The 27148-nt window shown below is 37.0% G+C and overlaps 1 protein-coding gene across 40 annotated transcripts in view; it reads left to right on the top strand.

Annotated features, from left to right (window-relative positions):
- Positions 1-27148, top strand: part of RIMS2 (regulating synaptic membrane exocytosis 2) — a 488690-nt gene that overhangs the window by 396590 nt on the left and 64952 nt on the right. For 17 of the 40 annotated variants that reach the window (XM_059815828.1, XM_059815827.1, XM_059815832.1 and 14 more), the window contains one exon: positions 17654-17826. The exons of 22 other annotated variants lie outside the window; for them this stretch is intronic. In XM_059815828.1, coding sequence (XP_059671811.1) covers positions 17654-17826 — 173 coding nt within the window. Of the gene's footprint in view, positions 1-17653; positions 17827-18850; positions 19085-27148 lie in introns of all 40 variants that reach the window. One more of the 40 variants, XM_059815822.1, reaches the window with a different exon arrangement.

Below are 27148 nucleotides of genomic sequence, written 5' to 3'. Positions count from 1 at the left end.
TGGTGCATAGTCATACATTAAGAAGCTTGTGGGCAAAGTTTACTTCCAGACAACTGTATTCTTAGAAGCTGCTGAAATATGAAATTGATTTTCCCTTATATTTTTTCCTCATGATTGATGAAATTGCAGATTGTATTTTTATTATTCATATACATGCCTCATTATTTTTGGAAAACTAAATATTCTGCTTCCATAATATTTTGTATACATGAGTTTGGCAGGTAATATATTGTGTAAAAGAGTTATTTCCTTAAATGCAGAAGTTGCTTGAGTATGGTTTCAGCACAGACATAAGGAAAGCAAGCCACATATTTGATTTTCATATAAATATATTTACAACTAAGGAGACATGAGAGGAAAAACAGTTTGGGCATTAAGGATTAGGTAAAAGTATTTCTGGTATTGGAACAACTATTTGTTTCTGAATATTGAGTACTAGTAGACTTATACTAAATAGGATATATACTGAAGTCTGAATTGCAGTGCTGGTAGAAGCTGACATGCAGGAAAACCTGAGTTCTGGTAATACAAAAAAAAAGCACAGTAGCACAAGAGTGTTCCACCAGAGGAAAAAATAGCCATTTACCATACTGTGGCTCTGCAACACTAGACCGATTTATGTAATTTTGCTCAAGAATCTTTCTAGGACTAGTTTATTGTTTTGCATAAAAACTAAGCTTCCCAGTTCCTAAGTGTTTAAGCAAGATGCACTGTGAAGAGGGAAGGGCCAAAATGGGAGCCCAGAGAAGCTGAGTGAGCAGCATGCTAGAATCGCTTTAGACTTAGTTGGTTGATCTGGCTTTTGAAGTCAGTTCCCAAACTACCTCTTAAAACCTCTCTGGAACTCTCTGCCTTGTGTTTTGCTTGGTGCTGCTGCCATTAGCTCTTCTGGCAAACAAATCGATAGTGCTGTGCATGGTGAATAACTCTTTCCCCTGGCTTTTCCCACCACTGCTCAGACTCAGGAGTCCCTGCTGATAAATGAAGGATAAAGGGTGTGAGGAATCGTGCCACTCCTCTCTCCTTGCCCCCATGGCTGGAACCTGCCCAGCGGATCAGCTGGGGAGAGTTGAAAAGCTTTGTTGCTACTGAGAAAAGACAGACAAGATACTTCTTGTATGTGGAGCCCTAGAAGCATTTGCGATCAATGTGAAATCAATGTAGAATCAAGAGACAATTGCATCAACTCAGGCCATATTAGCTGCCACAAAAAAGTCTGAGTAACTAAAACCATTGAATGCCAAACTAAAGGGGGCTGGATTTATATAGGGGTTAGAAGAGTGAAAAAAGATTGTTTTCTTTAGGAAGAAAGGTAAAACAGAGACTCGCAACTAGCTGGCACACATTTAAACCTCTAAGTATCATGAGACTCATTTTATTTGTTCTATTAGGAGAAAATAATGACCTACAAAAAGGCAGAGAAATCCAGTTATATAATATAGCAATTAGTAATAGTTAGTAATTAGGAATATAGCATATTAGAGCAACAAGGAACAAAGTTGGGGTAAAAGAGGTAAAAGACCAGATAAAAACTGAAATTTTTGCAGAACTGGTGACAAGATTATTTAGCCAAATGTAGAAAAGAGTACACCAAATAGAGAATAATACAGAACACCAAAGAGGACTTTCCAACTCCTCCTTTAATGATTCATATTGATCATAAGACTGAAACTTTCTACATCATCAGATGTATGTAATGCTGCAGTTCCTGTTAATCAATAACCACAATTCAAGTTTTAGATTTGCAAGATACTGTGCATCATAAATATATGAGCATAATTCTCTGTGTTTGGTGTAGGAGACCAGTAATATTAGGCATACTAGCATGCTACTTTGTGATCTTCTAACCTGTTAGCAAGACCAAGACAAATTAAGCTGTGGAAAAGAAGAGTTAAGCATGCACTCAGTTTATTTAAATAATATAGATGCAACTGAAATGCCCTTGGAGCATGCAGACATTGAAAAGCTGCAGTTCTTCAGACTGAGACACTTTGATTCAGCAATGAATCAAGTACCACCTTATGGCTTACCTGTGTGAGAGAATGTGCAAAAGGTAAGAGCTGTAACACTGGAGGTGGAAGAGGTTGAGTTTGAATACTTTAGAAGCAGATCTTCTTAACTCTCAGTCTTGTCGCCATGTGCAAAAGTGTCCAAGAACTGCCTTTTTCCTCTGAAACCTGCAGTAAGTAGTTGTGTCATTGGTACAGCTACGTGTGGTATCCTTTGGCCTGTGTGTTTGATTGAAACATTTGATTTAATGCTGGTTTGGGGATGCCCTTGTCTCCTCTTTAAAAATCAAAACAGAGCAGTACACAGATTAGCAAAGATAGCTAGCAGAAACACTTGTCACTTTTCTTCTTGAAACCCTTGTGGAGGAGGAGTTGAACAAACATCCAAGCAAACAGGATGAGACCTTTGATATTCTTGCTGTATATAAGCTGTAGTTGATTTATATTAGTTTTGAATTGGCAATTGTTTTTGAAAATTTAAGCTTAGAATTTGGGAGTTCTGGGAAGATCATGATATGCCCAGTAATAATTTGATAATTTATAACAATTATTAATATACCTCTTTGACCCTACAACTGGTTCTTACAACTTCAGTTTTTAAGGATGTAATTAGAAATATTCAAAATATTGAATAAAAAATGGAGGCTAGGTTAGATAGCCATATTCCCTCAAAAGAGTGCAGAAATTGGAAATGTTTTGTATATATTTCTTTTTAACATACCATTTTAAATTTTAAAATTTTAGATATCTGGATAAAACTTGGAAAGACTAAATAATTAGAATGGAGCTATACTGAAGAATAATTAAGAGGGCAAAAATTAACACAGGTAACACCACATACAAGTATTCCATGCAATTAATTTCTATAAAATACCTGTAAAAATAAGGGCCTAACTAGTAGAATTTAATAGGCTTATAAATGGGAATAGTTATGCATAGTTTTATGGACTCCCTTTGTCTTCCCCTTTTCTACCTCCACAAGAATAAGCTCTTTGCTTGAGGAAATAAACCAAACATCAATTAGGCTAGCAAAGAATTTTGCATATGAAGAAACTGTTTAGTTATTGCCTGTTCCATGGCTTTTGTGCTTTCCTATGGACTAGTCAGTAATTGTATTTTTGGACAAGAACTTGATAGCTAAACCAGCTGTCTGGTCTGGAAGGACAGGTCCTGTTACTCTCAAAAGGCTGTGAGCGCTCAGGTTACCTAATCAATCATGCTCGTTTGTTATATGTAAGGAATTTTACTACTCAATGGCAGAGAGAATCTCTCTGGCCCATAGTGCTGATAGCATTTACATTTTCAATCAAGTATTTTATTGTATTTTTAATATAAGAAGTTTGTGGAATAAATTGCTGATGTTGAAGTTCTGGTTCCGATAAATACAGGATTTATAGTTCAATTATAAGACTTAAAAATGTAGCTAGATGAAATAGATTCAGAATTCTAGATTTGAGCTCTATATGCACGGTAATGTAGAAAACACCTCTTCTTTCACTTCTATTTTTATCAAAGTGCATTTTGCTGATGGGTTAAAAGTAATTTAGCTACTTTGAATACAGATGTGGATTGGTGTGATTTGTAGTATTTTCTTCTTTATGATATGCAAACTCTCAAGATTTCTGTTGCTGTCATTTTTCTTTTTCATGTAATTGAAGTTCTCTTTTAATTTCTTTCAGTTTTGATGCTTTCCTAATTTATTTTTTAATCTTGAGTATCCATGCCTCTATTAGAGATTTAGGGTATTCTTAGATATAATAATGTGGTTAACACAAACACTGCATTCACATATTATGATTATGACTGAAATACAAACATCTGAAAGTAGACTGATACTGGCTGTCTTTATCTGTCAGCAGGTACTTTCTGTTGTCAGACATTTTCTTAGTTTTTGTGTAAGCTTCTATTGCTAATCACATAGCTAGAAAGCAGAGGTTAAATACATTATAAAATGTTGTTAAAGTATGTTATAATTTTAGAATGAATCTCAAAGAGAAAAAATTACTTCTGAAAGTAAAAAATAAAATCATCAGTCTATTTTGGCTCTGAATATTCATTAGTTATTGGAGTTTATTGGAAAAAAGGGATTTCAATAGCAGAAAATTATGTTTTTCCATTTAAAAAACCCACAAAAAATACTGTGTAACACAAAGTCTTGAATTTTACAGCAATGAGTTAAATATTGTTTTGTAAAAAGTAAATATTGTTCAGAAAAAAAATACTTTATCAAACACATACATATCCAATACACATCAAAATGTATATCAAAAGATTTCTATCAAAGCCAGATTCAATTAAGTAATTGTAACCATTCCATTAATAATAACATTTACAAATCACTTGGGTGCTGTTTTGACTGATTTCCAGCCAGAGTAATCACTGCAATTCATCTTAAATCCATTTATCCTTTTTGTAATAGAAGGTTTTTTCCTTTCAGAACTGCTTTGTGTAGACATGTGAATTGCTAAACCATTAGTCTATTTTGGTTCAGAGTGGCTATCTTTTCGTAGTAAACTCAATTATTTCTGTTTACAGTTTTTATCTGAATTTTAGCTGTAAAGTTCCAAGATGCTATTGAACTGAGTAACAATTAATATATAAAATAGTGTGACTGTGCTTGAATTAATTATTTAAGATGTCACTGAAACTGCTGTTATGCTGATAATAAATGAGAAAATCTATGGAAAACAAGAAAGAAAATTAACTGGGAAATATGTACTAAATATCCGGGTGCCAAAGTGTGACATTCAAAAATAGAGAATATATGAAGTTAATTGAATTGCTGCAACAGTCAGGGAGCTCCAAGAAATTAGAATAATATGATAACATGTATCACACCAGACTGCAGTTTGTGCTACTTAAATTCTGTGCCAGGCAGAATAGGTGCAAAATGGACATTATTCACAGGTAGCACAGTGGTTCCAGCTAGATGGAAACATGTTTGCTAGATCAATTTGCTGGGCTGTTGACCTTGAAAAATCAAGGAAAGCATGGCATGCAAGTAGAAAGAATAGACCTGAAGTCCCAGTGCAGTGCTCGCATGGAGCCTGCTTAAACGTGTAGGATTCAAAGTGAAGAAGCAGGACCTTTGCCTGTCTGCTTCACGGGGGGTGGTTCAGAGGCCACCAAGCACTATCAGACACCGAGGCAGGAGAGCTGGCTGGTCCCTCGCCTCCCGCACCTCCTGCCCTGCCTGCCGGAGAGCCTCTCCGGTGGTTCAGCTGAGCATACCTTAGATCGAGGATTTGCCCAGAGTTTACTGTTATCATTTGCAATTCTGACTGTAATGATGAGGCCTGTGAAGTGGTTTTAGCGGTGTGGATGTTTTTGTCAGTTCTGTCTCTGGGAGTGCTTCTCTTTATTAAATGGGTTGATTTTCTTTGATAGCAGTCCCAAAGTTATCAGTGGAAATTTTGCCAGTTTATCAACCTTTTTCCAAACAACAGATTTGTGGTTTTGAGGAATTTTTGCCATTTTTCATGCAAGAAAAAAGCTATGTATCTCTATCAGATTTCCCTAAGGCATTGCATTTCTTTAAGTCTTTTTTTTTTTTTTTAAGTATCTTAACTACATAATCTCCTGCGGTTAATTTTAGTGAAGATAACTGTAACTTCAAGCATCCGTATTGCAAGTAGTATATACGAAGGATGTGAATGGATATGTAACACACCACCATTATTCTGTAAAAGCTGGTTCTGCATGGTGGAGCTAATCAAAGTTGGGTCAGGATCTTGGAGTTTCAGCATAGGGAGGTCTTTCCTTTGTAAAGCCTTAATGCCTTCAGCAACACTTCTAGTGAGAATGTTACTAAACCATGAAATTATCTCTGTGGCCCTTCTAACCTATGGTATTTCTGACTGTCATTTCTTGGAAGTAAAGTCTTTGCTTACAAGAATTAATATTGATTTAGTGTTAGGCAATCGAGTATTTTCTTTAGTAGTACATTCGAAGGAATATGATCCTCCTCCTGCAGATGGAAATTATTGTTTTACCAGAGATTTCACCAACAGTCTGGAATCAGCAAATAATAACAGGAAATAACAAGGAAAAAAAAAAAAAAAAGCAGTTCTGAAAATGTAATCCTTACTTCTGAACAGAGTAATGATGTACCCAAAAAGTGTTCATTTTTGTAATACAAAAAGTAGAATAGTTAAATTATTGCAGCAAACTTATTCTACTAGCAGTATTCCAAGATAGTAGAAAATTAAATTTTAGACAAAATTATCAAATAAAGTTAAAGTCTGCATAACCAAAACCTTTTTTTTTTTTCCCCCCTAAAAGAACATCTTGTCCTATATCTTTACCTTGAAAATATACAGATTTTTCATCTAATAACCTTAAGTATCATGCTGAAAAGAAGTTTGGAAATTGTATTTCCTCCAGAGTCAGTTTATGTTGAGGAAAAAAATTAATTTATCCTACAGGCAAACATACACAATTTTTCCATGAAGTTCAACTTGTGTTATCACAGTAAAATGTATCTGATATATCTTTTTTCTTCAAACTATGTAAAATCTTTAAAAGGTGTTATATTCATTTCCTCATATAGAGTATCTTAGATCCATTAAATTTCAGAGAACCAGGATGCATCATCCTGTTTCTGTTCTCTCTTGAGTGACGCATGCCATCAGGTAAAAAAACATTTCTAGTGATTTGCATACTTCTGCAGTTTAATCTGAAGCAACTAGCCAATTAATAATATCTGCACGTTACTTAGTTTTGATATGATTTTCTAAAGACAAAATTCAAAACACTGTGACATAATTTTCTGTATCTAAGAGACGATAACATAAATTCAATTCTGGTAAACAGGCTGACTTTCAGTTTCAAGAATTTTAAAGAAGTAACTTAGGTGTTTTTTAGAAGGCAGTTAGAAATACTTCCTTTCCCACCTCTAAGCTAGTTTCTGGTCACATAAATTTAGGAAATGCTATGCTAATGCTGTGCTAAGGAAACACCTGTAAAATGAAAATAACTTCAAGGGTTCTAATAATTCATAGACATTAAAGGTCTTTAAAAACATTCACAGAAGTTTTTGACCCCAGAATAGTTCCAATATAGATAACTGTCTTGTGGAATGATCTAAATTTCTCATACAGTTTCAACTGAATTATTTTTTTGTTTCTTGTCTAGAAATGTTACATATTATGATCCTACTGTTAAAGTGTTTTATGTGGTGAAGTTGAAGTTGTAAGTAATGTTAATAGGTGCTGCATATGTTCTGTAAAAGTGAATTCAAATTAATCTTACAAGTAAGCAAAGAGGTAAATTATTATAGTATTTACAATGCAATATGACAGACATAAGTAATACATGTTTTCTATTTACTCCCTCCTTGAGAACTGAGGCACAATGATTAAAGAGAAAAAGAGAGAGTTCAGTTTTCCTATTCCCTAGGAGCGGTTTGCATGCTCAGGATCTCCCTGCAGCCTTTTTCCTCCTAGTTGCAATATAACAAGGGTAAAGCTGCTGAGGAAACACATCTTAGAGAAAAGCAATGTTTTCTAGGCAGTTTAACTTCCTTCTGGAGGGATAAGGAGATGGTGGTATCTGCATCTTGCAGATTTGTTTCCCCTTTAGCTAGCCATTAATCAGCAGAAAATTTGTAAACAAATTATCAGCTGAGCTCATATATTTCTTATTGTACAGGGATTTTCCAAGATGTATCCTAATAATCAGGGGAAACAAGAGATTAAGAAAAAAGACTATGGGACCTTCCCTCAAATCTTGCTTGATTTTGAAGGCTACCCTCTGATATCTATGAATTTAAGAACTTACAAAGTGGATTCATACAAAGATATATTTATATCCTGTTCTTGAGCAATTGTGTTTCTCATGGTCCTTAGGCACTTCCGCTTACAGAAATAAGCACTCACCAGATGGCCCATGTGTCAATCCAGCTGTTCTCTTCAGCATGAATTCTTTTTAAGGTGCGGTGTCCCAGGACAAATTTGGTGAAAGTCATATTTAAATGTTACATAGAGAAAGTAGGATTAAGGGGGAAGGTCATGTTTCTGCTCTCAAACCATCAGGTATGGTGAAATACTTAACAGGCTTTTGGGGTGAAATAAAGTGTAATGAAACAGAATTTCTGTGATAAAAAAAGATGGTTGCCTTTCCATCTTTTTTATTTGTTTTTGTTTTTATGAGAGACCCAAGGACTAAAAACAAATTATGGAAATGTAGTTTAAAATCCAGGTTAAATGATAACTCTTTAAAATGCATATTGTTTGACTTCCTAGCTTGCGTTTGCAAAGTAACATCTCAAAGAAGCCCAAATTAGGTAGACCAATCAGAGACAAAAGAGTATTTCTTAAAAAAAGAAATTCTGCCTTGTTACCCTCTTCAAAAAAGAAGTTTTGGCCTGGATGGCAGGACTGTATGAAGTACAAGAGATTTTGAGTGCAGTGGTGACAGAAATGGCATGTGAACTACTTGAGGAACAGCAACAAATACAGGAAGCACACTTGGATTCCAGCATAAGTTGGATTCACTAGAGTTAGAAGACCAAAAAGGACCAGAAACAGAATTAAGAGTTATCACTGAAACTAAACCCATTGAACAAGTGAGTTAACTGTAGGCAGGGTTGCCAGTTTGTGCTAACAAACATGCTGGAGTTCACCAGGAGATAAAGCACTGGAGATCCCGTTATATGCAATTGCACAGTAGATTGTGAAGCCCTGGACACCTGTGTTTTTGTAATCACGCTGACTTGAAAAGCTCAGATTTTTTACAGTGAACAGTGTCCATGATGATGCACCTTCAGGAGACTTGGCACAGTGTTCTGCAATGCTAAAGGACTGCTGATCTCTATTTTGAATATATATTCTTCCTTCTGTGTAAGACAGTCAAAAAGTTAATATGTGGCAGTTAAAAAGATGCTGGGAAGTTTGAGAAGATCTACATCAAGAGTTTATTACCCACCATCACAAAGCCAGACTGTGGACCTGTTTCTCTAAAGTGAAACTTGGTGACTGACTCTATCCTGTTTTAAATAGCAGTTAAAAATCAGAAAGTCAGCAGTATGAAAGGGAACTTGGATAGCAAATGTTTCAATAAATCTTAGTAAGAGCTTTGTTTTCTTTTCCTTTTTGCCTGCTTCTGAATTACTTTCATGTCAGAAAAGGAGTACTGATTGTTGGACATCCTTCTACCCTTAATTCTTATTAATGGGTTCTTCTTTTGAAGCTCTTATTTCTTTACCTTCATATTATGTAGACTCATATTTCTTCATGATCTTTGCTTTTGTTCAAAACTTGTTGGGAATATTCTGGCTACATGAGAGAATTCTATGGTTCACCTGTAACTTGTTAAGGCATGTTGGAATCATCAGGTCTTGTAACAAGGTGAAGTCCATCCATAGGACACATGAGATTTTCTAGTCATTCCAATTTATACAGTCAATTATAGCTGTTTCACCCTAGCCTTATGCTATACCTGAGTCTCTACCTCATTTAATCTGTCAGAATCAACTAGAACCATGGAAAAGATAATCTTATTTTAATATTCAGACTATGAAAACTCTTCTTAAAAATCTCAGTTACTTTCCTTGATAGATAAAAGAAATTAGCTATCTTTTTTTTTAAAGTAGATGTCTAGTTATATAGTACAAGAGACATACTGACGAAGGACGCAGGCCAGTGGTGGTAGCCTCTTGTGATTTTGAAATGTCATGTCCCAGAGTCCTGTTCCAACGACTTGATGATTTGGAGTAGAAGCTCTTCCTATGAGTAGTGACTTCAGAGTAGCTTTTGATGAGACATTATGAGACACCTGATTGGCCGTTATAAACCTTATATTTTCACTCCAGTGTGTAACACATCTTGGATTGCCTTTTAAGAATGTTTTTGATGTGATGCTTAGATTTGTTCCTGTGTTGTTTTACTTGTCTTTAACTTCACCTTAAACAACAGGTTTTTACCCACTGTGTTTTTCATAGGAGAGAGGGGATTTTAAACAGTGTCTTTCTGATTCTGAATAGTCTTTGGAATAATGTGGTAACTTTATATACCCCAGCAGAAAGTTTGCAGTGCTCTCTCCATTCAAAATTTGTAAAATTTGGTCCTGACTTAAAGTAAGATTAAATAAGACTGGATGAAGCTATCTTTGTGAATTAGTTCTGCATCAGCAACAGCTTGATTTCAGAACAGATATCAATGCAGTTGAAATTAGAGGTTGTCTTGATCTTCTGAAAGTCATATTGTATGAAAAAGAACATCAGAACAAGAGACTACTTGGTGTTTTGAAACTGACTGCAAGACAAACTTGTTGACAAGCTAATATTGAAGCTCACTAAAAGACCCAAATACTTAAGAGCCACCTTAGTGCTTCCTACTTTACCATATATTTGCAGGTCCTTTAAGTTCTCCTTGATGTAATCCCAGAATATTTTCTAGTGCTCTCCTATATTTATTTCATACTGTGCACTTAGGGAGTTTTTAAAAAAATTGCACCATATGCCATCATATGTGAAGCAGATAATTTTTTGTCTTTTGATTTGGCTTGCCTCCTGACCACCTCCTTCTAGATTTCCAGTTGTCCTTAGACAGTGATCCATTGGTGGCTTCTGCATTAATGCTGCCCTTGCAGTTTCCTCCTGAATCACCTTGACCTGTAGGATGACAGAGTAATTTGGGTTGGAGGGGACCTCAGGAGCTGCCTAGTCCAACCCCTAGCTTATAGCAGGGTCAGCTGTGAGATCAGTACAGGTTGCTCAGGGCTTTATCCGGCCAGGTCTTGAAAACATTCAAGGATGAAAACTTCACAACTTCTCTGGGCAACTTGATCCACTGCTTCACTGTACCTATGGTAAAAATGTGCCTTCGTATACCAGTCAGAGCTGCTGTGAATTGCTTGGCTCTGTCTTTTTGACATCCTCCCTGTATGACCTGGCAGGCTGCTGTTAGGTACTCCCAAAGCCATCGCTTCTCTGGGCAGAACAAGCCCAGCTCCCCCAGCCTCTCCTGACAGGGTAAGTGCTCTAGCCCAAGTCGTCTCGGTGGCCCTCCAATAAGCTCATTGTTGTACTTTGGGTCTCAAAACTGGATACGATATTCTAGATGTGGTCTAATGAGTGCTGAGTAAAGGGGAATAATCACTCCCCTTGATCTACCGGTTATGTTCCAGTCAATACAACCAATGCTGCCTTTCTTTGCTGTCAGGGCCCACTGCTGACTTGCTTGATCTTTTTCATTGTTCAGTTTTCATTTACTAATTTAGCCGTAGGACGCTGTTTGCAACATGGCTTAGTCCCATAGTGAAATCAAGTTTTAGGAGCTCCTTTGTAAGACTGTATAGGTGAGCACTGGTTAGTGAAATTGGTAAATAGATGGCACCAAACCATAAGGGAAAGATGTGAGAACTTTTGAAGTAGGTTTTTTTCACATGTTCAATAGAAATATGGATGTTCCTTTTTACCAACATATTTCAATTGGTGGCCTAACTTTATTGGAGATTAGGCTGATTTAGAAGGTGGGGTTTGCAAATCAAGTTGTCAGTCCTTTTATTCAAGGTAGAAGTAGATTGGAATGTTCTGAATAATGGGGAAAAATGATGTTGGATAAGGAATGGGAGTAAGGAATGGGTGTACAGGGAACCACTGTGCATCCAGCAAGATTTACTGGCTCCAGCACCATACTGCTCAGAAGTAGCAACACCATGTGTAGCTCTCTCTTTCATGCTAATGCAAGACAAGAGTACCAAGAGAGGCACAGTAGGGCCAGGGTCAGGAGATCAAGGGGTGCCTAATGCAAAGCAAGAACTGGCTGAAGGAAGAACAGGTTTGGAACAGTGCCAATGGAACTCATCAGAAGCAAAATATAGGGCTAAGAAAGCAGGATCCAAGAATTAGGAATAAAAATGAGGAAGATAGGATAGGATCCAGGACTACAAAGCAGAAGTCAGGATCAGCAGCCAAGAACGAGTGTGAGGTTGAACCGGTTGCAGCTCCTTATTGAGAAGCCCAAGGCAACTGTGGAGCTTATTATATACCAAATACCAGAGCAGCGCAAGAACTAAGCTGCCTGGTCAGTCCTGAAGTCTCCCAAGGGACTGATGGATGCCATGTGCAGCTGATAGCTAAAGCAGGGCTGGCAGAGGCTGACCTGGCTAGCTGTACCTCAGTTGCCTTGATGGAGCCTGACAGGAGTGACAAGTGTAAGCACAGATTATTGAGTTGGCTAAGTATGAATTACATACAAGGGCAGACTCATCATAGCCTTCATCTTGGGTTTGTGCGTATGGAAGTTACAGATAAAATATATTCTCTCTACGTATATGGTATTTTCTCTCATTTGTTTATGGTATTTTGTAAGAATGACTTAGAATTTTTTGCTTTATATAAATATAATGCTATTGTAAATATTACTAAGTATTTGGTTTTATTCTTAATGGCAGACTTCATTATGCAACCATTAACAAAGGTTTTAGAAAGAATCAAGCAATCCAATAACATTCATTCAAATTTGCAATGCCTTTAGAGGCTGTGAACTTGCACTGAAAGCTACAGCTGAAATTACAGAACATTTTGTACAATTGCTGTGCTCTGGCTGCTCGAGAGCTTTTGTCAGCAAGGCAAAGAACTATGAAACTGTCCAGAATGGTTCTTTAATCTTCTTGTAGTAGTACAATGGACAATTGTCTGAAACATCTTCCCAACATTTTGATCAGTAAAAACATTGAGCAGATTTGCGTGTTCCTATGTAAATGCTAGCAAATAAAAACTGATGAGTAGACTATAAAAAAGAAAAAAAAAGATAATAAAATAGAAAGACAGTTGGAAATCACTGACAATTTCAACTGCCTAGACAACTGCATGATTGTATAGTCCAAGATGGAAGACTGATAACAATAGATTAAAGCACTATGAAACACTTTAGAATTCCCTTTGAATTAGAAGTTCCAAAACAGTTTCTTTCAAGAAATAAGTATCAGAGCAGTTGTATCTCCATGTGGCCTGTCAGTCATATAGTAGTAGTTCACAAAGAGGTCAAAACGTTTGCAGAAGTTGTTGTATTAGGAAGCAGAGCAGGTATTTGTTTTTCAGCTTTAATAATCTTGAATTCATCGCTATGAGGAGAGTAATCTATTGCAGTTGCAAGATATTAGCACAAATGCCTAACTGTCACTTTGTTAGGGCCTCCAGCTGATTAGTTTACTAATGCAGAGGAAAGGGCTTTTATAAACTTTAAACCTTGTTTGATAGAATCTGTAATAATGAAACTTACCCCATTCTTCAACACAGCAAAATAGGACAAAATCATCTTACTATTAAAAATAAAAAAGTAGACTTTTAAGTCTGCTTGCAGCAGACTTCCTATTGTTGAAACAGCTTGAAGAGGCTGGGTACTCTTACTGCTTTATGGGTCATAAAGTCCGGAATGCTGCCTATATTATATGAGTCTTGACTGGGTTGGAAATGAAAATCTAACCTTATTCCAATAAAAGAGACATATATTCCCAGCATGAGGAAAGTCAGGAGATAATTTTCCTACTGCCATGGCTGTTGTTTAAAAAATAAAAAATAGTTAAAAAGAACCAGTATTTAATTAACCTGCGTAGTAGGCAGGTACACTTCACCACAGCCTAGACCTTCTGACTGTCCAAACCAGGGGAGCTACCAGTGCACATGAGGCTCCCTCACTGTCCTCATGCCCATGTTTTCTTCTGAGGGAAATTGGAGGACACAAGGTAGTTGTTGGATCTGATGGTCCAAACCTGTGTCCATGCTACAGCCAGGATCCAGCCACGGGGGCTGCAGTTCCTCAGCAGTGTGCATTCAGATGGTGCAAACTCCTACAGCGTGGTATGTAGGGACAGCAGTGGAGAGGGATGGGAAATGGTAGCTGTGTTTCAGTTATAATGGGTGGATGGCACCTGGTTAATGATGACCTTTTCAATCTAATAGTTGATCTTATCATACAGTTGGTGACACTTAGAAAAAAAGAAAGTGAAATTTGGAGGAAGACAACAAGGAATTATATGAAATATATGAAGATGTAATGCCTTGAGGCAACTTTAGCCACACAAAAACTGAAGAAAGAATGGTGCAAAAGTGTGCAAAAATGGTTGCATTTTACAGTCAGAGTATATAACATGAAAGAACTGAATACTTTTTAAAAATCAATATTTGCACAATGGAAGTGCCATTTCACTTTTAAGGCAGACAGCAAAGGAGTGCTTCAGAAACTGCCTTATACAGAATTGCAATTTAAGAAACAAATGTAAGACTGAAATGCCAGCATGTCTTCTGTCAGACAAGCAGTATGTTTCCTTTTGTCTTCTGTGCTGCAGTTACTGAAACACTAACATGCAACAGACTTACTATTATAATCTATTTCCTAAACAAAATTAAGTCAGATATAAGGTCAAAAGTAGACCTTAGCAGCAGAATAAAGAGCAATTTGGAGCAGAGTTAATGGATTAGTATGAGTTATCTGAGCTTTGTCCAGCAAGGAAGACAATTTAGTTTCAGTTTCTACAGTAGTTTCAGTTACTTTGAGAGGCAGCTAGCAGATGCTGAGACTATAACTCAGACAATGTGTAAATAATGCTTTTAAAAACAGGTATTATAGATTAAGACATTCAGATTTAATGAAAGGATAAATTAACTTTCCCAATTTCAAATCTAAAACATCCTAAAATAGTAAGGGACAAATAATATTTCTGTGCCACCTGACACAATTGTAAACATCTGATGGGAAGTACCTTTACATACAACTGAGAAAAGAGAGACAAGGTAATGATCTGATGATCTTTTTTCACATTATATTTCTGAAATGATTTACCTTTAAGTTGCTTTTCTTGCCATAGCAATTCTCAGTCTTCACCATATATCACTACATTATTACTATTGCATTACCTTTTAAAAAAAATACAATAATGTTTTTTTATTTATGAAAATGTCTGATTTGTTATATACAGCACATTACTATGAAAAATGTATTTTAAGAACTGATGTTCTCCAGGTGTAGAAATGAAACAGACAAAATCAAAACCATAGGTTTTGGAAACTTTCAGTGTGCTGCAGAATGACTCTTTAGAATAACTTTGTGCAATGCTGATACTGTTTACCGCTTCATGTTGCTTGCATGTATCTAATTTAGAAGGGCTCATTTCCATGCACTGCTTGGCAAGCTCAATGTGGGATCTGCAGGTTGAGGTCTGTTGTTCTATGAATCACCACAAGTCATTATCTATCCCCTAATTGGAATGTAATTAACAGTTCCGTCAATGATTTACATCTGACACTACGGTCTATCTTATTTCCCCAAAGGATAGCCACATTAGGTCTGTAATACTAGCAGTGTGTCTACCCTGAGGTCACTAGCCACTGTCAATACGACAGCTGTTCATATAGGCATACATGACTTGGCTGTACATTAGCTCTGTTGGGAGCCAGTAGCAGCGTAGTCTTGGCAGCACAGCATTCGGCATGGCAAGTACATCTGTTTGGGAGCCTCAGCAGATACCAAAGGCCTGAGGGCAGCTCTATGTTGCCTTTTCTATAGTGCATGGTGGTAGCCCAGTACACCATGCTGTACTTCCCAGTCTTGGTAGTTTTAGGCTAAATCAACACAAACTACACTCATAACTTTGTCTTCAATGCAGAATTATTCTAGGGAGGGTTAGGTGGGTGGAACTGAATAGATAAGACTCAATATATACACATTTCACTAGGCATAGTTGTTTTTTTCTTCTCCAAAGGGCTAAGTAGTTGCTCTTTTAAAAGGACTTGCTGAAAAAGAACAATCCTTTTATTCTGGTATAATGTTCCATTACCTCTGATGATCAGGACAGCTGTTTAATCATTGTTCTTATGTTCCCAAATGATAATAGTAATAATAGGTGCTGTCTTCTTTATGAAGCAAAACTATTAATGGCAATGGCATCAATAAAAACAGTCAGTAAATTCAGTAAATATTACAACATTTAAACATTGTAGTCACAGAAATACTCTGTGAGTTTATGGCTGGCTAAGTGCACTCTCACACTTAAAGGCTGGGGAGGGCTTGAGTGGTTTCTCAATGAACACAGATACTGTAAATTAGTACAGATCAGGAAGCCAGCAGCAGCATGTGCAACCATTTTATGCAAGTGTGCAGTTCAGGCTGTGCTTGGTCACTGTCTGCAACAGGTGTATGGTGTAACCTGCACGAGCATTTTTTCTTGTCTTTATTTCATTTCCCTGTCTTAAAACGGGCAAACTAACTTACTATTTCTAAGTGTAAAATTCACTTATGGTAAATAGGCACTGACATGCTATTCTGAAATGCTATTTAGACACTGCACAGTCTTTCCTAGTATTTCCCAGTGTAACATTCCTTGCAAGAGAACAGAAGCAACTGATCTGTGTACTTCATGAAAGACAGTTATTCTAAAACTATTAAAAAGGGACAAATTTGATAGACAAACCTGGACACCCTTCTCTTCTGCAAGACTACGCAGGTCTGCCACTTTACATTATGACTTATTTTCTCCAGGTGGCTGAGTCCAATGTTGCTACCCCCAGGAGTTCAACAAGCCACTGATGTATTATGCAGATTATTTTCTCCCATTGTTTTCCTTCAGTCCCACCTGTGCTGCTCTTCACATCTTTCCATACTGTCTTCTTTCCATGTCAGCCAAACAACTACCTGGTGATCATTGACAATTCATCTTGCAGTGCTATTTCTCTGAAAAGATTATCTATAGTAACCCATCAGATTTCTGTATATACAGAAATGTCTGTATATGAAGCAGGGAAAAATATCTTTCTTCTATTTATTATATCTCCACATAATGCAATGCAAAGTGGCACAGACTTAGCATTAATTCAGAGGTAACTTGTGTAACAAGAACAAAGAGCCATAATATTTTGTTCAGATCTAACCAGGATACCTCTGCACAGCACTGCTTTATGTTGTATGGGCTTACTGCTGATCACCAGCCACCTGCCAATTCCACATTTGGAATATACTGTTAACAAGCTCGAATGGTATTGTAATTTTTTAGTTTCTGAGGTATTTGTACATTGTCAGTACAAATTATGTCTAGTCCTGTCCCATCCTTTCAGACTTCTGAGCCCAGTAGTCCAGCAAGATATGGGGTTTGTTTGCACAGCTACAACATTGCTTTGTCTTTTGGTTTGATAATCTCATCTATCTATTTACTTAAAAAAAAAAAAAAAAAGGTAACATTTGTCAACCAGAAGTTCTTGTAAATAGGCTAGGCCCCAAAAGAGACACATATTTTAGAGACAGCATGAAGCACATTCTGTCTCTTGTTCAATCTTTCATGAGCTCAGTAATCATGGGCAAATCACTAAGTCTCTCTGCTTTGCTTTTGTGCACTGGTGAAACAGTTGTGGTAAGAATATTCTATGATGGTTTAGATGTCTTTGCTAAGGTTTGTGAAACCTTTGGAAGAGCTGGACGTTTTGTACAAGTCACTCTATGGATGAAGCTGAGGCACTAATAAATTGAATGGGATAGCAAAGCAGAGTAAAATTAATAGAAACTAAAACATAACTTGTATTCTGTATCAGTTAAAAACTTCAGTATAAAAATTCAGGCAATCTGGTGACAAAGGCAGTTTAGATAGTGCCCTAGCTGACTTGTGGTAATGTCACTGTCAACATCTGTATCTTTGTCCCTTTCCTCTTACAGTATCGGTCAGGACGGGATCCTCAGAGAGGCTCAGACAATGTTTCCAATAAGTCTTCAGACAGTGATGTCAGTGATGTCTCAGCTGTCTCTCGGACAAGCAGCGCTTCACGTTTCAGCAGCACAAGCTACATGTCCGTCCAGTCAGAGCGTCCAAGAGGAAACAAGAAAATAAGGTGAGCACGAGGAGCTGTAGTGCTAGCCATAGCCATGTAATTTACATAACTGAACACGTGTCAATATTTGTATTTGAAATTAATATTTTGCCCAGGTTGAAATTTGCAGGGAATTTGCAAAATACTGGTTTAAATGTATTCATCTAATGATTTTTGAAGTCTTCATGGTATTTGTTTTTAGCCAATTTTTGTCATTTTGGGTTATACTAACATACACTAAAATGATAAACATATGCTGTCAGCAAGCGTTAGACACACTTAGATTTGCACTTTCTGAAAACCATTTTGTAAAATACTTAATATGGCTTAAGAGACAGTTTAACTTGAAAATTTGTGCCGGCAATGTCAGAGGAATCCTAATTTCCTTTTAAACTAGAGATGCTGAACTTTTATTGGAAGTCTTATTTAATACTTACACAGACCAATTCAATTTATGTGACACTTACACAGTCCAATTTAACTGTAGGCATACAACCATCGAATTACTCTTCAACAAGATGTACATAGTATAGCAAAACACAGCATCTCCTTTGCCTGCACCCTATGCACACTCAGAGGAGCTTTGGCTGTAGAAGAAATGAAAGATCATTGTTCTTGGAAGGTGTAACCCACCTGCATCTCTCAGCAAGATTCGATGTCAGCCTATATTAATTCTCAGAAAATTGTCCTCTTGACACAAACGGTGCATTTCAAAAAATTGTCTTAACATCTGTTTATGTGAGCATTGTTAGGACCACATTGTTTCTGTCATAGAGTTATGTATACATGTCTAAATGTGATGTATCGCCATGCAAGTTTTATTCGAAGAGGGAGTTAGAGACTGTCCTAAGAAAACATTCCAAGGCTCTCTAGTCTAGGCTGCAGTCTTAGCCAGCATAGTTTAACTTATGACTGCTTCCATCTTTTAGTTTTTATTTCATTTCTTTTGCATTTCCTTTCTTCTGAGTTCATGCATGCTCTTCTCCATGACCTTAACTTTTCTTTTTTCTTTTTGCATGCCTTTTTCAATTTTTGTTGACTTCAGAAGGACAAGGGATATAGAGGGGAAAAAAGAGGGAGGGCTGGAAGGGGATGAACAAGATGGAATGTTTCCTGAGGAAGAAGAAAAAGAGGAGGAAAAAGCAAAGGAGCAAGAAATTAATGAAAAAGGGGAAGGGCAAGAGGTGGCAGAGAACTGTGATAAGGAGGAAATGAAAGGATCAGGGAATGATGAAAAAGCTCAAGAAGACCAAGCTGAGGAAGGAAAAGAGGATGACAGGTAAAATAGACTTCTGTTTCTATAGATCTATTCCAGTTCCTCCTGTAGCAGTACCCTACTTGTCTTCCCTTTTTTTTCCCTTTGCTCAGCTTATTGTCTTTGTTCTCTGCAGCTTTTTTTGCTTTCAAACATGATGCTTTCATATTTAAACAAGTTTCACTCTCATCTTCAGTGAACTTGTTCTGCATACCAAATAATGCAGCACACTAACTTGACTCATTATTATGCGTGGAACTGCAGCATATTACTTTTTAAATTGGTTTAGACTGGAGTTTCAGTTTGACTGTAATAAACAATAGAAATTGTAAGATTCCTCCTTATATTCTCTGCTTGAATTATTATTTCAGAGAAAAATCTTTTGTTGAGTGATACCTTGTCAATATCAAAACCATCTTTACTTTCATTTGTGGCAGTACTAAAGAAGAGAATTTGGATTTTTTTTGTAATCCTCTTTGTGTATGCTGATAAATGTGCATATTGATCAACAATTAATGTGGATAAGCAGAGTCTTCCCTTTTTTTTTGTTCCATGTGAATATCTGTCGTGGGTTGCTGTATTGTGGAAGGGTCATGTACCTCTGCTGCTGTATTGTCTCCAGAAATATTTCAGCACAATTGGCTCTGGTTTCATCAGATAATATTCTAGATTTATACATTTTACCACAATTCCTTTGAACCATGACTTTTAATGTAAATTAGTGACATTTTATGTTTCAAAATCCATGTAATTTACATTATGAGAAATACAATATTCCTTCTTTCTCCGTTAGCAAAAAATGAGTTTGAGATTTGCTGAATATTCTTGAACCCCTTCTCACCTACACAAGAATAGCAGAAAATCTCAGAAAAAAAATACTTTCTTTTAACCTGCTAATTCTGCACTACCTATAGATAACTTATATTTGTAAAGCTGTGCTCATATATATTAGGGTAAGCACAGAGAACTCTATGGCAATCCACTTTCTTCCTTTGCTACAAATTTACACGTGTACATGCCTGTACATAAACACACAACGAACATGCACAAAGCAAAGGTGATACAAAAAGAGAATCAAAACACATAGTGTTCAGTCTGGGGTGGTATGGGCCTATATAGCCATACTACTGCTTTTATACATTAAGTGCCATCATTCCTTCACTCATGTAAGTGCATTTTAGAATTCAGCAAAAGCAGTTGTTTAGAAACAGCTATCTTTAAGACTGCCTTGGCATACATGTTCCAGGGACTGCTAAATGGTAGTGCAGGAAAGATGGTTTAAAGACCTTTTTCTCTCCCAGCTCCCACTAAGTTCCTAGTTCAATGGATCTGGAAGTCCTGCCTCTCAAAAAGTGTGACCCTGCTTTCATTCAGGTTAGTCTTCAGCCAAAATGCTGTCCCTCACAGAAAGTAAAGTCCTCTTTGAGAAACCACTTCTTGTTCCCCATGCCAGCTTGCTCCTCTGCTTGTTAGCTGCTCTCTGCCTTCAGGAAGAAGCAGCACAAGTCAGGAGTCCTTACTTGATAGAGAAACAAGATATTATTAAGTGACTGCTGTGCAGGGACTTTTGTTTATGTTAGATTTTGGCTCCCAACATGGAAATCAGCCTCTAGTATTATTTGCCTGTTTTGCCCATTTTGACCACTTTCAGTATGTAAGTTGTGAATAAAAAGGAAAGTTTCTCTATATCCAACTTCATTTCCTATGGCAAGTGCTCATCTTTTTAGTATTGTCTGAGCATTCTTCGAGGGTAAGAAGCAAACTGAAAAGCACAGACTGATTCCTATATACATACAGGTATATGTATATGTATAGATTTATATATCATTAACATACCGAAATATCATGACTTGTGTATTCAGTGGACAAACCCAAATGCAGGATCGATCCTAAACATTGCTGTAAATTCAGTGCTTTCTGCTTGCTTGCTTGCTTGGCAATTTATAAGATACCTTATGCCTGGCAATTTATAAGATACTTATAAAATAAGTTAACAACTTCAGCTTTCCGAACAATGTTTTCAGACCCACGACCAATATTAAACAATCACCAAAGCATCACTTAATAATTAAACATATCAATAGGTATTTGAAAGACCCAACAAAACCAAAAGAGACACTTCATCCATCACAGAATAGTAGTAAATTATCATCTAGTTCCTGAGACCTTGGGCATCAAGAAAAGCTATATTGTAGATGGGAATTTTCAACATACATTTTTACTTCAGAGGTGCATGTTTAGCTGAACAGCAGTCAGCTTTCCTCTGGGCAATCTGGAATATAGGGGCTGCTCTCAATCACTCCACCATCAAAAATCAGTTCTTTAGGGATATGTCATACCTCTTGATGTCACTGTGCTTATATACTTTATGGGTAATGGTAATAGTCACACTAAGGGCTTCAATCTGCTGAGATCATAGGTGGGGTCAGTGTAACTTAATGAGCGTGAAAACAGATATCCATCAAGGATTCATCTTATGCCTATTTTAAAGAGTCCCTCAGCGCAATAAACTGCATTAGCATTTGGGGCACTGGAGCACAATAAATCAATAAATCTTTTTTGGCAGAAATAACTGCAGCATCAGATTTTGCCTTCATTAAACCTTGTAAAACTAAACCTCGGCATACGGTTGACCGATAGGGAAAACATAATTGTGTTCTTTCTTGGCAATACGTGTTAGTAAACAGAAAGTATGGATCAAGCTTCCCTGTCATAATTTTTAAAGATTCTTTATGTACAGTTCTGTGACATTATTTCTTATTCCAGCTCCCTGATGATATCAGGGACAAAAAAAGCCCTCTTAGACCTAATATGTGAGCATTCATAATTTTTATTGCAGGAAATCTGTTTAAGACTGCTCTAAATCTTAACCTTCCTTAATGTTTTGCTAAATGTAAATCCTAAGCATTAATTCTGGTAGTCATGATAGCAATTGTAATCATAGAGCAGGGTTTCACTGTGCTACACACTGTTGAAATACAGAAGAAAAATATAACCTCTGTTCCAAACATACAGAGTCTAAATCATAAGATGGCATATCAGTCCAGAGAGGGAAACACATGAGAATTAAGAAATGTTCCACATGACAGCAGATAGTTACAATAGTGGGCTGGGGACATCTTGACAACAGAGAATACTAAGGGGAGATTTGAAGAAGACAATAAGATAGCTTTGTGAATGTTTCTGGAGAGCTCTTTTCAAGCATTAGAGGCAATGAGGAAAAAACATGAGGTTCTTACTAAAAATATATCAGGTGGATGATGAGGCAAGTCTGATGAGCAGCAGGAACTGATCGTTCAGTCTTGAATGTGAGAAGATAAATGTGGTAAGGAACAACTGCTAAAATACTAGAAAATAAAAATGAATTATGTACAACTGGATAAAAGAGTACAGCTTTTTACTGACGTATGGAGAAAGATGACACAGCCAAACTGAAAGACTATGAAACTTATCTTTCCTTCAGTATCCTGAAAGGGGTTAGGGTAGGTAAATTGCCAAGGCTGGAGAAAAGCACTGCAGTATCTGGCATCTGAAATGGTGAGACAGTGGGCAAAACAATTAGCTGTGTGGGTGGACGGAGAGGGTAGAGATGTGAAATAGAAAGCATGCGCAAGTCACAAAAATGTGGACCTAAATGAAGCCTGAATTAAAAGGTCTGCCCAAATAGCAGGCCTGAATGACATGCGTGATCCACGTGGCTGGGAGAAGAAACAGAAGAGAGTTCTCGTTGAGAAATACTGAGTTGAGATTGGTGATTCACAAGAAGGTGCCAAAGAAAGAGGTTGTAGTGTAGGCGGGAGGATACAGGGGAAATGAGCCAGAGTTTTTGTTGCAGAGGGAATAATGCTTTGATGTACTGTTGATAAAGGGATGATGTTTGAGGGATAGCAATAGAAGAGACAGCGCTACAGCCCTGTGGGACCACCACAGTTAACTGGGTGAGCAGAAAATGAGAATCTACTACAGCATATTTTGAATGTAAGGTTAGAGAGAGAAAAAAATTGAGAGAGAATGAACTGTGGGAACTAAGGGAAGTAACATATTAAAGCATGGTTAATGGTAGCAAAGCAAAGGAGAAAACAGTGTACTTTTGAAATCTTAAGAAATCATTAAAGACTTTGGCGGGAGTAGTTTCAACCAAATGCAAAAAGGGAAAAATATTTGGAAAGGGTTTGAAATGTAATTGGAAAACAAGAACTCAAGAGATTTACTTAAAATAATGTGTTCAATTAATTCAGAGATGAAAAAGAGAAAGCAGGTGTGGCTGTAGTTGCAGAACTGATAAGAGCAAGACTAGAGGTTCTGCATTACTTTCTAAAGGGATATGCTAAAGCATGTTTCTGTTATTTGGGGAAAGAGCCAGTGATGACCAGGTGGCTAGAGGTAAGAATAAGAAAAGAGGCATGGAGGGAAAGGAAATCAGAAGATAGCATATGATCACTTAGGCAAATCAAACAGTTGAGGAAGAGATCGAGTGAGAAATTTCTGCATCCATGACAGGGGCAAGGGGAGAGAAATGTATAAAGCGGAGAATGCAGAGACAGCACATGTGGTGTGGTGCTTAGTTGCCAGCTGGGGTTAAACCATGACAGCACAGAAGACTTGGTCATGTGTTTTGCCATGTATCAGAAGAAATCAGTGACATCCCATGTGAAGAAAAGAAGTGAATGCTAAAGGACAGTAGAAGAAATAGAGCTGATTAAGTAGGAAGATGACACAACCAAGGAAGGAGAATTTGTAGTAGAAAAAGTCAGTTGGGATGTAATTTTGCAGAGGCACTTGAAGATACAAGAAACAGAGTGCAGGATGTAGTTTTAAGTAATGAATTTCTTCAGATTCAAAACTTTTTCTCTTCCTAATGGTTCTTCATGCTCTCTGTGCCATTTCCCTTGTTGTGTATAAAGATTCAAATTCATTTTCTAGTTCTTTTTTGTGTCATTCAGTCAAAAAAATCATTAAAGAATTTAATTTCTAGGTTTTAAAACTGATTCCTGATGAGTATTTGTTCCTTAGTTTTTCATTGTAATCTTAGTATTTCAATTTTATGGGCCTTCCACTGTGATTGCAGCTATTATCAGTTAAATGCAGTGTTTTGCAAAGCTGGATGAAAAAGCATGTCAATTCAGTCTGTGCAAGCTCCTTCACAGGGGTGGAAGCCGGTAACATATTTTGAAAATCTATATTCTGGTAAAAATATCAAAAACCGTGCAAGAGATAACAAGCATCAAGAATCCATTTTCAATGTGCATGTGCTGTTTGGTTTCTTAAAGGTATTTCAGACTGATTATAACGATTGCTCAAACTGGACTACTGGATGAAAGAAGTTAATTGTGCCTAACCTTTCTAGCCAAACAGGCCATATGTTTGTAAGGGAAAGCTGTAGTCTGAGATTCTTTCCCCGCTGCATGATCAGTCCTTTAGCAAAATTGCAGTGCAGGCAGTCTATGCTCCCAATAGGTCTATAGATAGATAGATAAGGTTCCCCCAGAGTAATTTCTGCCATTGGGGGAGAGAGAACTTGGGTACAGCTATGTCAATGTTCATGTAATTTTCCAGGGAAAACATATCAGCATGCAGTTTCCTGGAGCTCTCAACCCAAGATGTTGGTGTAACAAATACTTTAACATCACAACAAAGTGACCTTGCCATTCCTGGAATGATAATGGCAGGTTGCAATACAGTGTTCACCAGCTCTTCAGCTGCAAAACATTTCGTTATTCAGACAGCTGGGGCAAGTATGATGGACTGAGTCCTTGAACAAAAAGCAGCAATTTTATTTTGTGTCCCCCTAACATAACTCTTCTGCATACTTCTGACTAGATAAGTAGAGAGCTGCTCATGTATTGCCAGTCTGTGACTCTGAAATTAAAGGACCTAAACCAAATTTTTTTTCAGTAAGATTTCATTAGTATTATTGGGCTGTGTGTAGTCTGTAAGCAGCTCATGGCAAATTCTTGTCCCATTTGAAGCATAGATTCAAACTCACTACTTTCTGACACAAGATTTTAACTTTAGCATTCCACAGTGCGGCAAATTTTCAAAAGCTGTAAATTCATATAGCTACTGGGTCTGTACCAACACACACAGTCAATAATTTTGCCATTTGTTTTTTTACACTTTCGTAGATGACATGCACAAGAAAATTATCTGTGAATTCTGGAAAAATATTATGGAAAAGGATACAAAATATTAATGGTTCAGAAAGGAATGATATGAATTCATATATTTGTTGTGAAATCTGTACTGAGAGTAGAATACATATCACTTAAGAAATCTAGTAAAAAGTCGCCTGTTTCTAAGTTATTCATCACCATCTATCAAACCCTTGGAGACCCATTTTTTTCCTGTTACTTTGGAGTAAGTACAAAAGACGTATAGACTCCTTTACAGCTAGTAAACTTATTTTGATCCACTGGGAAATAATAAAGTAATGAATTTGGAAGTACACATTATATTAACAGGTGAACAGTGAAAATACCTCATTTGAAACAGTCTGAAGCTTTCATATATGGTGCCAATCAGGGAACTCAGACATTTTTTCTTGGACAGCAACACAGTGTCATTGAGACTGCCTTCCTCTCCACAAAATGCAGCCTGCACTTCAACCACTGTTGAGTCAGCTCTGACCTGTGGTCCAGAAAGCACTGATGCACTCCTGTTACATAAGGTTATTTAAAAACAGCGCATTAGTAGTTTAAAAAAAAAAAAATAGGGGTGCAGATGGAAAGCTCTAGAGACATGCAAGGAAGCAGGGATGAAGGGAAAAATTAAAATAAGGATTTGAAGCAAATCTAAACGTTTAAATTAGTTTTTGCACTTTTATTGTGTTAAAAAAGACTAATTTCCTGAAGATATTTAAAACTAGGTTGAATCATGAGTTCTTCAATAGACAGACTTTTTTAATCTTTATTTGTACAGGATTGAGCACAACACGTCTGTGGACCAGAATAGCAATAGCAACAACTAAGTGTGAGGAAGAAACTTATAAAAACAAGGAATTGAATGTTGAAGCCCATCAGGCTTCTCTTTCTTTGACCTTATGATTCTGTGGTTCTGTCTTAGTGCTGTATGGTTTCACTAATTTCACCTGAGTATTATTTTAGTAGAAAAGTGAAAAGATTCTGTAAAAATAATATAGTTCCTTTTCTGATTCCTCTAAATGTACTTCATTAAAAATAATTAATAACCTTTTCACTTAGCCTTCTAAGAAACAAACATAAACTCCTTCTTGTTATTTCATAAAAGTATTTCTAAAACAGTTACTGGTTTTGTGTCAGTGCGTTTGAAACACATTGCCGCACCCATCTGGCAAGTACGATATTTTAACGAAGGGTCAGAGGCCCAGTGCTGGGCTTACTATTGCTTACTTAATACCTATGGCAAGATGATACTCCAGCAGTTTGACATTGCCCATCTATCTGATTTTAATGTTGCTTGACCGAGCATCTGAACATTTTGGTTTAGTACTATTACTGTATTTGCATGGTGTTCATACTTGTCTTAGTCTATAAAGTCCATAAGGTGCTATGTAAACAAGCTGGGAGATGTGTCATCAGGTGGCCCCTAGTAGGAAATAAGCCTATGTGTTTCCCTACAAATACCACTGGGAGCCTGGCGCTTCCCAGACTGTAGCCATAACACAAGCACAATTCCTATGGAGGCCCAAGGTAAACAAGCGGAGCCTTTGCTCCAAACGTGCATGGTGTATATAACATGCGCATTGCCTCAGCAGGGACTTCTGGGCATAGACCTGTCCTCCCCAGGTCAGAAAAACAAAGTTTGCAGACTTGTGTTCCGAAAGATGTAAGCCAAGTTTCCTCATAACATTTTCGTTTTATGATGGTCTTAAGCTTTCTGTATGCTTTTCTAATTTCACCCAGCGGCCCAAAGTGACTCCAAGTCATTTTGTCAAAGTGACAGAAGTCAGACAGGCAAGATCATGATGTCCCAGATAATGTCTCTTTGACTGAGGTAATTATGGCTTCAGATCTCTTGCTTGTGTCCATTTAGCTTTCAGTCCCAGAAGAACAATTCAAAGAGATGCTATGGGTTTGTGAGATGTTAGCACTGCCTATTCTGACCCTGATT

The sequence above is a fragment of the Gavia stellata genome, chromosome 3 (assembly GCF_030936135.1).
Source record: "Gavia stellata isolate bGavSte3 chromosome 3, bGavSte3.hap2, whole genome shotgun sequence".
NCBI classification, from domain to species: Eukaryota; Metazoa; Chordata; class Aves; order Gaviiformes; family Gaviidae; genus Gavia; species Gavia stellata.
This window is presented reverse-complemented; position numbering and strand designations above follow the sequence as displayed.